This window comes from Leptodactylus fuscus, chromosome 10 (genome assembly GCF_031893055.1).
Source record: "Leptodactylus fuscus isolate aLepFus1 chromosome 10, aLepFus1.hap2, whole genome shotgun sequence".
Lineage (NCBI taxonomy): Eukaryota > Metazoa > Chordata > Amphibia > Anura > Leptodactylidae > Leptodactylus > Leptodactylus fuscus.
Window position 1 is genome coordinate 21,535,721 of NC_134274.1, and position 12,980 is coordinate 21,548,700.

At 40.3% G+C, this 12,980-nt stretch overlaps 1 protein-coding gene across 1 annotated transcript; it reads right to left on the minus strand.

Annotated features, from left to right (window-relative positions):
• Positions 1-340: 340 nt before the first annotated feature.
• LOC142219142 (olfactory receptor 8U9-like) lies at positions 341-1,279 on the minus strand. Its single transcript, XM_075288108.1, has one exon. The coding sequence runs from the start codon at positions 1,277-1,279 to the stop codon at positions 341-343; it is 939 nt and encodes a 312-aa protein (XP_075144209.1).
• Between the last annotated feature and the right edge of the window lie 11,701 nt (positions 1,280-12,980).

A 12,980-nucleotide genomic window follows, 5' to 3' on the forward strand; every position in this document is an offset into this window, starting at 1 on the left:
GCCAGATTGGCTAAAGCGAAGACCAGGTGCAGGTGTGAACCCATCCTAAGTTAGGAAGGGCTAGTAGTGAATGGGCTTGCTAAGGAAAGAGAGAGGGGGTGTGAGGGAGTGAGAGGGAGATGCAGTGTGAGTCAGCGCTGAGTGAAGAGCAAGGCATCATGGTAGTTGTAGGATAACTGAACAGGAAGCTACACCATGTAAACAAATGTAGAGAATGGCAGGAGCTCCCAAAGAAACCCAGAAATAAATCAAAACTCACTTATTAACAGCACTAACTGACCTAGTTTAAAAAAATATTTATTTTTTTTTGCCCGTAAAACCCCTTTAAGTCAATTTCAATTCAATGAAGCATTTTATTAGCAAGAGTCTTGAAACCAATTTTAAATTCCTGATTTTTCAAGCTATAAATAACGGGGTTCAATATAGGAATAAGGACCCCAGATAAAAGAGCAAAGAATTTGTCTCGTTCAGGAGAATAACTTGATGAGGGCCTCATGTACAAAAGAAATAATGTCCCATAAAAAATAATGACACAAGTTAGGTGCGAGGAACAGGTAGAAAATGCTTTGCGACGACCTTCAGAAGACTTTATTTTTAGAATGGTGGAGATGATAAACATGTAAGAAACTATAGTGAAGACGAATGCATTAAATGTAACAAGCACACCTTCAATATAATTCATGATCTCTACATCAGATGTATCACTGCAGGTTAGTTTTAGTAGAGGGGCGATATCACAATAAAAATGATTAATGAGATGTGTGTCACAAAAAGACTGCTTAGAGATAAGCACAGCATGTCCAATAGAGATTAGAAAGCTAAAGGTCCATGCCGTTGTTGCGAGTCCTGAGCAGTGTTTCATACTCATAAGGACAAAATACCGTAGTGGGTGACAGATGGCCACATACCGGTCATATGCCATGGCCTCCAACAAAAGAACCTCAGTACAAGTCATGGCTATGTAGATATACATCTGTGTCATACAGCCAGTAAAAGTAATGGAATTGTTTTTTGTGACCATAATAGTCATCAAATTTGGTAGAATATTTGAAGCGTAGATAATATCAGCTGCTGAAAGGTTTATTAAAAAAATATACATGGGGATATGAAGGCGAGGATTTGCTAAAATAATGGTGAAAATTGTTAGGTTGCCTAAAAGTATGCTAACGTAGACACACAAACATACTAGGAATACTGGGAGTCGGAGCCCTGAGGCATCAGAAAGTCCTTTGATGGAGAAACCATCTTCACTTGTATTGTAATGACTTCCAGATTTCATCGTCAGCTTAAATTTGTCAAGTGATCTGTAAATGAAATGGTTACAGTAAGTTAAATTGTAGAGACAAAGCCAAGAATGGCTATATGATATGGCTATGGGATGTATATAGGAAGCAGTGGCGTAACTAGGAATGGCGGGGCCCCGTGGCGAACTTTTGACATGGGGCCCCCCCGACACCGAAGATCTCGACCGAGTCCCTCCTACGCATTCCTGCGCGCTCTATTATGTCCCATAGTGGCCCCTGCACACAGTATTATGTCCCTTAGTGGCCCCTGCACACAGTATTATACCCAATAGTGGCCCCTGCACACAGTATTATATCCAATAGTGGCCCCCTGCACACAGTATTATGTCCCTTAGTGGCCCCTACAGGACTAAATACTGTCACCGCTGACCGCTATACCAGGACAAATTGTGGATAAAAAAAAATCTGGTCCTGTGCATTACAATTTAGTAACTCCATGTGCCTCATATTAATAGAAGTTAACCCCATCATCTCCCTCACATTAACCCCTGTCTGCCTCACCATAAGAGTTACTGATATGTGAGAGACATGGAGGTAATAATAAAGTATCTTCATTATTATTACCCCCAAATGTCTCACATATCAGTAACTCTTATGGTGATCAAACAGGGGTTAATGTGAGGGAGATGATGGGGTTAACTGCTATTACTATGAGGCACATGGAGTTACTAAAACACAAGTAATCCCCCCAAATGCCTGATAGTAATAAGTATAGTAACCCCAGTACGTACCTGTGTATCTTCAGTTTCATTTTCCTGGAGCAGCTTCTTCCTCTTCTCTTCTGTGCTGGACGGCAGGGATAAGCCCCGCCTCCTCCTCTCATTGGTGGGCAGAGGACAGCAGAGAAAGGGAGGGGGGAGAGAGGGGGAACGTCCTGCAGCGCTGACAGGAGCCAGACCTGCAGCTCCTATGTCTCAGCCGTTGCTGCAGCTTCGGGGCCCCCTGTTGGTGGAAAGTATTCCACCAACAGGGGGCCCCGATCATTATACTCGGGGGTCCAAAAAGACCTCCGAGCATAATGATAGCAGCAGTAGCAGCTGTCACCGGGCCCCTAATGTCCCGGGCCCTGTGGCAGCTGCTACCGCTGCTATGGTGGTAGTTACGCCACTGATAGGAAGTTCTTATACTTCTACCTTTTGTTCAGTCTACTCCTGGCTTTGGCTAAAAAAAAAAAAAAAACGCAACAAAATCTGCATAGAAAAAAGCTGTGTCTCCGCAACATGGGGCTTTAGCCTCAATATTCTTACTGGAGCTGGTTTCCTACTTTATACGGAAACATAGCATACCTTACATTTAATGGATGGGGTTGCATTCCTTGAGTTACTGCACAGCTAGAGACTTGGAGTGTTATTGTACCAGGAAAGCACTAATCCAGTACTGTGACTTCTTTATTCCAAGGGTCCTAAAGTTTGGTCCTACAACGATCCTCAAAGTGAATGTATATCATAGCAAGGTGCTAATACTTCATGATAGCACTTAAGTGAATTATGCATCAGTCAAAAATACAACCAACGCCGTCTAAATTCAATAAAAATTATTGAAAAAAATGTAATCCACTTGGATGAAAATTCTAACCATATTAGGTATGATGAAACTTAAAATTAGATAAACCATTTGTTGTCCTAGTGAGGAGATATCACTAAACCCCTGTCTCATATCTGTAAATTCATAAACTGGCATTTACATTTACAAATTTCAATACTTAGAAAATATCAAATACACAATCTCCTTACCTACAATGTATCCATAGGAGGGAAACATATGAATAAAACAGACGTAGCCACATTCAAAAAGTCCAGATCCTTTTTGAATGTGGAGAACGTTCCCCAACAAAGCCGTGTATTATATAGTGTATTAGACGGATAAACCTTCCCTAGAGAAGCAGAGATAAATCTACAGAGGGATTGACTCTTTGTGTGCAGGTTGGAAAAGCTAGATGATTTCTATAATATTATTAGATAGAATCTGTCCACATGAATAATATTTAATAGAATTTTCTCAAAGTTTTTGTAACGTCCAAGGGAAGGTGTTGATGTAATGGTGGGGTGGAAAAGGTCCCAGATAACAGATGGCCTTTTCCTCTGGTTATGGTGGCTTTTACTTATGGAATGGTGATAAAGGGTGGTAGTAATACTTGGGGAACATCCTGATGTGGGTCAGTTTAAGAGGCATAGTTTGTGACAATAAAATAATCGTAAAGCAATAAAATAATTTTGAAGTCAGAGAAGCAATAACTACTTACTCGGCACTTTACAACATGGAGAGGAGTGGCGTCTGCTCCTCACTCCCATCTCTAGGTCTCTGTTTCTTACGTCCATGCTGAATATGTTGCTACCCCCAGCTCCAGGGCCCCTTTCTTGGGCACTAAAGTGTCCCTTCTTTCAGTCAATATTAGGGGATATGCAGATATTTGGGTCGTGAGTAGGGTTGAGTGATCGGGATCGGAAAAGATCGTATTCCGATCGGCGTTCGAGAAAATTTCACAATCGCAATCGGAATTCTGGCCAATCATTGTGGGAAAAACTTAGCGCTCATAGGAATGAATGGAAGCGGCCGGCCGATTAACCCCCTGCGTGCCGGCTGCGTCCATTCATTCCTATGGATTTACCACAGCCTGCCACTCTTCTGCTTCGTCCCTGTTTTACTGTATACTCAGCTGAATATACGGTAAAACAGGGATGAAGCAGAAGAGTGGCAGGCTGTGGTACATCACTGTGTGCTGCTCTGCTGTGAGGACGACGAAGCAAGTTCACGAGTAGATAGATACTACTGTACATTGACTTGTCTATCTACTAGACAGGGTTTAGGAGAGTGTGGGCGGGTACTGGGAGGGGAGGGTAATCACTACACAGCATGGGGTCCAAAAATTTAATCAATTTTTGGACTACATGCTGTGTAGTGAATAGGATTGTTTTTTATATCTGATCTCTGATTATTTAAAAAACATCATTGACTTGTATTGGGATCGGAATTGGGATCGGGTTCGAATGGAAAATAATCAGAAATCGGATTTTAAAAACGATCCTGAAATTTCAAGATCAGCTCAAATCTAGTCATGAGTATTGGTTTTCATGGCGATATCCTCTAACATCATCTTTCGTGTCCTCTAGCCCCAGGAGGACTATATATCTTTACGGAGACTGAACTTTGCTAAATCCACTGTTATGCCTCTTTTCTCATACACTACCCCTTTACAAAATATATTAGTACCTTAAGTTAAGCTACCAATGTCTCTGTCCTGTAAAGTGGATGGTGTCTGGTCAGTGGAGAATACCCCCATGGCTGTAGAAGAGAGTACTGCCACACTGCACCACATTTATCAATTTATTTTAGACATTTTGTGACTTGTACAAAAAGGGATAAGGTGACCATAACTTTTTCTTATTTTGTAACACTTCCCCTGAACCACTATCACTGAGTTCAAAGATGAAAGCGCTTCTAGATTTACATATAGATTCACTGGGACTAGCTCTAGAAACAAAAAATAGATAAAATATAACTTTTATTAATAACAATTAAAAAGTTTTGTTTAGTGCTTCCAAATACCAAAAGCACCAGTGGGTATTCAACTGTGGTCACAGATGTATACATGTATTCCAAACATGTCAATTTGTTACTGACAATAATGTTACCAATTGTAATGGTTTGCTATAAGTCAGATAGAAACACTTGCTGTGAGGATAAGTGTAAATTGATCAGAGCCAACTCTTATATCAACTGATCTACACCCTACCTTCCTCAACCAACAAGTTACATGTCCTATAAACAAACAACCAAGTGTGGATTCACATAATGCATATAAAGCTTAACAGAGCCTGAGGATACTGGCCTAATGCCACACCAACAGGATCTGACAAGCCTATTAAAGCTTAGTGACTATCCACAACTTTAAAGCCGTTTGCTTATTGTTTTTGACATGAATCTAAATAAGCTGACTAGCACATTAGCGTTTCTTCAAATATATGAATCATCAGGGGCCGATTGAATTGAGCAACAACATAGAGATAGCACCTTTACAGGTGCAGCGTGACCGCACAAGACCGCACTGATGTCGGCGGTAGCGCGCCGCAGATCTACCCATTATTTAAAGGACAAGCCCCTCCTACTCTCTTACCAATCCTCCAATAGCCGGATTACATGGGCGTGATGTAGTCGAATGTGAGCGGCTGATACACAAAGCACCCCGCATACCACGCATGCGCGCTCCACAAGGCCCGGAGCCGATACAAGCTTCGCTACATGCGATCGTCCGCTGTGTCCATAGTGCGCCGCGAAACGCATGCGCACTATGGTCATATAGAGACACAGTCTCCAAAACCTCCCGGACTACGTGCGATGTCTTGCCTCTGCACGTACACGCTTGACGCATGCGCATTATGGTCACATAGAGACTTAGTCTCCAACATCTCCTGGACTGCGTGTGATGCCTTGCCACTGTACTTGTATCAACACAAACAACTTGACAATATTGCATAATAGCACTCTTAATTGCCCATCATTCACTGTCACATGAATGGAATATGACAGTAAATGTATACCAAAATAATAATCACAAGGATGTCTATCTTCAATATTTTTATGGACAGAATCTCATGTTATAAGCTATCTTTGGCATCGACAGAGTGTTTTGATAATAGGGGCTGTCCTACACACCTATAGAGGAATATTCTAACCACAGCCACTGGTCAGGTCAATCATCGACATCTAGTACATATTTTCGATGACATGTACTAATATTTAGACAGCAGGTAAGTATAAGTATTCCACAGATAGATCTTATACAGTACTATTGAGTATCTGCAACAAATTCCTGAATGACAATCATACATATCAAAGAAAAACCATTTTAAGAAGGACACCAGCCCTCAAGCAACCATTGGACCCAGATCACCCAATACCTATCAGATATAACATGAGAAGTCAAGAATCTCATTTAACCCTTTTGGTTGGAGGGTATCCAATTTGTATATCCATTGGGTTTCTTTTTTCAGGACCATGTTGTCCCAATCCCCACCTCGTGCATGCAGCCTCACTACCTCAATTGCCTGAAAGCGTAAAGATCTTGTGTCCGCATTGTGATATCTTTTAAAATGCCTTGCAACTGGAGTGTCACGTTCATTTAAGATGTCACACACGTGATCTCTTATTCTTCTCCTGAATTGTCGAATCGTTTTTCCTACATATCCAATAGGACATGAACAACTCAGGAGGTAGACAACTCCCATTGTGGAGCAGTTAGCGAAACTACGACAGTTGAAGACCTGATGCGTGACGAGGTTTTTGAAGGTCTTAGAAGAGTCAATAAATGGACATGCAGAGCAGCCCCCACACTTGTGGGTGCCCACAGATCTCCCTCCACTCAACCAAGTCTCCCCTCCTAATTCTGGTGATAGGAAGCTGTGAACCAGCCTGTCCTTCAAGTTTTTCCCCCTTCTATATGTCACCATGGGCTTCGACCCCAATACATCCTCCAAATCTGGATCCGACTGCGAAATCCTCCAATGTTTTCTAAATGTACTTATTACTGCTTTGTGCTGGCTATCGAATGTACCTATAATACGGTAATTACCATCACTTTCTGATTTCTTTTTAGGTACAAGTAGTTCTTTACGATCAGTCAATTTTGCTCTCTTAAATGCTCTATTGATAGTATCCATAGGGTATCCTTTCTGTTGGAACCTACTCGACAAATCCCTAGATTGATGCAGGAACTCTCTTGTAGTCGAGCAGTTCCTCTTTGCCCTGAGGAACTGACCTACAGGTATCCCTCTTTTCAGGGGTTCTGGATGGTAGCTTTTCCAGTTCAACAAACTGTTCGTTGCAGTTGATTTGCGATATATTGTCGAAGAGACTCTGCCATCATCCTCCCTAGTAATTCTGAGATCCAGGAAGGTGAGGGCATACCACCAAACACCAACGATAATACTCTGGTATCTGAAGAGACCCCAGAGTATAATAATTTCATTTTAGGTTTGCGGTGACGAACCCCTAAAGATTTAGACTCAGGATGAACCTGAAACTTTTTGGAATTTTAACCCAGTTAGTAATGAACTGATTTGCCCATCTCTATTTTTAGACCGTGTTGGTCAATTTGTCCCATTGACCGACATGAATGCACATAGGTTACAAGCAGACCTCGTATAGATTGAGTGTTATAATGTCTCTGTTGGGTCTTAAACTCGGGATGGTTTTTATGCAATTCAACAGCTAAACCAAAAATGGTTCTTTGAATGCTTTATCTTAACCATGTAAAGTTGTACCCAATATACTGGTCCTCTATTCAGTTTTCAGTTTAGTTTTGATAAACCTATTCAAACACAATAATTCCCATTTTCAAGCTATTATTTTTTATTTTGCTCTTGACCATTCATAAACCTTTTTTGACGTCTTTCTTTTTTCAAACTGTTATTAATGGATTCAACGGTGGAACAAAGGCAGCGTACACAAGAACGAAGTATTTGTCAAACTGTGTAAAATATTTTAATATAGGTCTCATGCACAGACACAAGTTTTATTTTACTACGTTTATTATAATTCTTACCAAACAAGTGAATAGACATGAATGCAGATCACATACTTTAAGCTTTGGTTTCGTGCTGTGTTGGAGGCTCAATAAGTCATGAAATACAAGAAACATAGCCCTACAAGCAGCACTAGTTTTCCATCAAAATGATGGACAACCATCTCACCTTATTAGACGTCAATCATGTGACAGATGCGGCACACCATCATGACTCCTATTATAAATGGAAGTATTGTCTTCTGTGTGGTGTAGCAACAAGAATATGGCATAAACATTCATTCATAAAATACAGACAGATATTATAAGCTAGCACTCCGGCACTATTATGCAGGCGCCAGTAGACTGCAAGAGAAGGAGGACCGGGCTTCCCTCTTCTGCACAATAGAGTCAGGATGCCAGGTGGCACTTCGGCTCTATTGAGCAGGAGGAAAAGTAGCCAGCTGCACCAAAGGAAGGAACTTTCCATGCCCAGAAGATCCAGTGAGAGAGGTATCAATGATTGAGTGGGGGGTGGGTGGAGTGAATTAGTTAGGAAGGGCTAGTAGTGAGCGGGCTATCTAGGGAAATGGGTAGGGGGTGTGAGGGAGTGAGAGGAGGATGTAGTGTGAGTAAGCTCTGAGTGAAGATTATCATAAAGAAAAAGAAAGTTACACCAAGTAAACATATGCAGAGGATGCCAGGAGCTCCTAAAGAAACCCAGAAATCACTCAAAACACTGCTAAAGGTATTTGGGTTCACTTATTACCTATTAATAGCACTAACTCTATCCTTTTTTGTGGAAAAAACCCTTTTAAGTCAATTTTAATTCACTGTAGCATTTTGCTAGTAAGAGTCTTGAAACCAATTTTAAATTCCTGATTTTTCAAGCTATAAATAACGGGGTTCAATATAGGAATCAGCACCCCAGATAAAAGAGAAAAGAATTTGTCTCGTTCAGGAGAATAACTTGATGAGGGCCTCATGTACAAAAGAAATAATGTCCCATAAAAAATAATGACACAAGTTAGGTGCGAGGAACAGGTAGAAAATGCTTTGCGACGACCTTCAGAAGACTTTATCTTTAGAATGGTGGAGATAATAAACATGTAAGAAACTATAATGAAGACGAATGCATTGAATGTAACAAGCACACCTTCAATATAATTCATGATCTCTACATCAGATGTATCACTACAGGTTAGTTTTAATAGAGGAGCGACATCACAATAAAAATGATCAATGAGATGTGAGTCACAAAAAGACTGCTTAGAGATAAGCACAGCATGTCCAATAGAGATTAGAAAGCTAAAGGTCCATGCCGTTGCTACGAGTCCTGCGCAGTGTTTCATACTCATAAGCATCAAATACCGTAGTGGGTGGCAGATGGCCACATACCGGTCATATGCCATGGCCTCCAGCAAAAGAACCTCAGTGCACGTCATGGCTAGGTAGATATACATCTGTGTCATACAGCCAATAAAAGTAACTGATTTTTTTTTTGTGATCATAATAGCCATCAAATTTGGTAGAATATTTGAAGCGTAGATAATATCAGCTGCTGAAAGGTTTATTAAAAAAATATACATTGGGATATAAAGGCGAGGATTTGCTAAAATAATGGTGAAAATTGTTAGGTTGCCTAAAAGTATGCTAACGTAGACACACAAACATACTAGGAATACTGGGAGCCGGAGCCCTGAGGCATCAGAAAGTCCTTTGATGGAGAAACCATCTTCACTTGTATTGTAATGACTTCCAGATTTCATCGTCAGCTTAAATTTGTCAAGTGATCTGTAAATGAAATGGGTACAGTAAGTTAAATTGTAGAGACAAAGCCAAGAATGGCTATATAAGATGGCTATGGGATATATATAGGACGTTCTTATACTTCTACCTTTTGTTCAATCTACTCCTGGCTTTGGCTAAAAAAAAAAAAACGCAACAAAATCTGCATAAAAAAAGCTGTGTTTCTGCAACATGGGGCTTTAGCCTCAATATTACTTACTGGAGTTGGTTTCCTGCTTTATAGGGAAACATAGCATACCTTACATTTAATGGATGGGGTTGCATTTCTTGAGTTACCGCACAGCCAGAGACTTGGAGTGTTATTGTACCAGGAAAGCACTAATCCAGTACTGTGACTTCTTCATTCCAAGGGTCCTAAAGTTTGGACCTACAACGATCCTCAAAGTGAATGTATATCATAGCAAGGTGCTAATACTTCATGATAGCACTTAAGTGAATTATGCATCAGTCAAAAATCCAACCAACGCCACCTAAATTCAATAGAAATTATTGGAAAAATTGAATCCACTTGGATGAAAATTCTAACCATATTAGGTATGATGAAACTTAAAATTAGATAAACCAGTTGTTGTCCTAGTGAGGAGATATCACTAAACCCCTATCTCTCCATATCTGTAAATTCCTAAACTGGCATTTACACATTTACATTTACACATTTCAATACTTAGAAAATATCAAATACACAATCTCCTTACCTACAATGTATCCATAGGAGGGAAACATATGAGTAAAACAGACGTAACCACATTCAAAAAGTCCAGATACTTTTTGAATGTGGAGAACGTTCTCCAACAAAGCCGTGTATTATATAGTGTATTAGACGGATAAACCTTCCCTAGAGAAGCAGAGATAAGTCTACAGAGGGATTGACTCTTTGTGTACAGGATAAAAAGCTAGATGATTTCAATGATAATATTATTAGATAGAATCTGTCCACATGAATAATATTTAATAGAATTTTCTCAAAGTTTTTGTAACGTCCAAGGGAAGGTGTTGGTATAATGGTGGGGTGGAAGAGGTCCCAGATAAAAGCTGGCCTTTTCCTCTGGTTATAGTGGCTTTTACTTATGGAATGGTGATCAAGGGCGGTAGTAATACTTGGGGCACATCCTGATGTGGGTCAGTTTAAGAGGCATAGTTTGTGACAATAAAATAATCGTAAAGCAATAAAATAATTTTGAAGTCAGAGAAGCAATATCTACTTACAGGGAACTTTACAACATGGAGAGGAGTGGCGTCTGCTCCTCACTCCCATTTCTAGATCACTGTTTCTTTCATCCATGCTGAATATGTTGTGACCCCAGCTCCAAGGCCCCTTTCTTGGGCACTACAGCGTCCCTTCTTTCGGTCAAAATTAGAGGATATGCAGATATTTGGGTCATGAGTATTGGTTTTCATGGGGATATCCTCTAACATCATCTTTCATGTCCTCTAACCCAGGAGGACTATATATCTTTACTTAGACTGTACTTTGCTAAATCCACTGTTATGCCTCTTTTCTCATACGCTACCCCTTTACAAAATATATTAGTACCTTTAGTTAAGTTACCAATGTCTCTGTCGTGTAAAGTGGATGGTGTCTGGTGAGTGGAGAATACCCCTGTGGCCGTAGAAGAGAGTACTGCCACACTGCACCAGATTTATCAATTTATTTTAGACATTTTGTGACTTGTACAAAAAGGGATAAGGTGACCATAACTTTTTCTCATTTTGTAATGCTTTCCCTGAACCACCAATGATATTACTCTGGTATCTGAAGAGACCCTAGAGTATAATAATTTCATTTTAGGGTTGCGGTGACGAAGAGCAACCAAAATGGTGGAAGGTCTGCAAACCATGTCCTATGAGGAGCGGCTAAAAGAACTGGGATTGTTTAGTTTGCAGAAGAGAAGGCTGAGGGGAGATTTAATAGCAGTCTACAAATATCTGAAAGGTAGTCACAGTGCAGAGGGATCTACCCTATTCTCATTAGCACAAGGAAGTACAAGAAGCAATGGGATGAAACTAAAGGGAAAGAGATACAGATTAGACATTAGGAAAAACTTTCTGACAGTGAGGGTAGTGAGAGAGTGGAATAGGCTGCCACGGGAGGTGGTGGGCGCTCCATCAATGGAAATCTTCAAGCGGAATCTGGATAAACATATAGCTGGGATGATTTAGGAAAACCTGCACTCGCAGGGGGTTGGACCCGATGGCCCTTGAGGTCCCTTCCAACTCTACCATAAAAATTTAAAAAAAAAAAAAAAAAAATTAAAAAATTAGGATGAACCTGAAACTTTTTGGAATTTGAACCCAGTTAGTTATGAACTGATTTGCCTATCTCTATTTTTAGACCGTGTTGGTCAATTTGTCCCATTGACCAACATGAATGCACATAGGTTACAAGCAGACCTCGGATAGATTGAGTTTTATAATGTTTTTGTTGGGTCTTGAACTTAGGACGGTTTTTATGCAATTCAACAGCTAAACCAAAAATGGTTCTTTGAATGCTTTATCTTAACCATGTAAAGTTGTACCCAATATACTGGTCCTCTATTCAGTTTTCAGTTTAGTTTTGATAAACCTATTCAAACACAATAATTCCCATTTTCAAGCTATTATTTTTTATTTTGCTCTTGACCATTCATAAACCTTTTTTGACGTCTTTCTTTTTTCAAACTGTTATTAATGGATTCAACGGTGGAACAAAGGCAGCGTACACAAGAACGAAGTATTTGTCAAACTGTGTAAAATATTTTAATATAGGTCTCATGCACAGACACAAGTTTTATTTTACTACGTTTATTATAATTCTTACCAAACAAGTGAATAGACATGAATGCAGATCACATACTTTAAGCTTTGGTTTCGTGCTGTGTTGGAGGCTCAATAAGTCATGAAATACAAGAAACATAGCCCTACAAGCAGCACTAGTTTTCCATCAAAATGATGGACAACCATCTCACCTTATTAGACGTCAATCATGTGACAGATGCGGCACACCATCATGACTCCTATTATAAATGGAAGTATTGTCTTCTGTGTGGTGTAGCAACAAGAATATGGCATAAACATTCATTCATAAAATACAGACAGATATTATAAGCTAGCACTCCGGCACTATTATGCAGGCGCCAGTAGACTGCAAGAGAAGGAGGACCGGGCTTCCCTCTTCTGCACAATAGAGTCAGGATGCCAGGTGGCACTTCGGCTCTATTGAGCAGGAGGAAAAGTAGCCAGCTGCACCAAAGGAAGGAACTTTCCATGCCCAGAAGATCCAGTGAGAGAGGTATCAATGATTGAGTGGGGGGTGGGTGGAGTGAATTAGTTAGGAAGGGCTAGTAGTGAGCGGGCTATCTAGGGAAATGGGTAGGGGGTGTGAGGGAGTG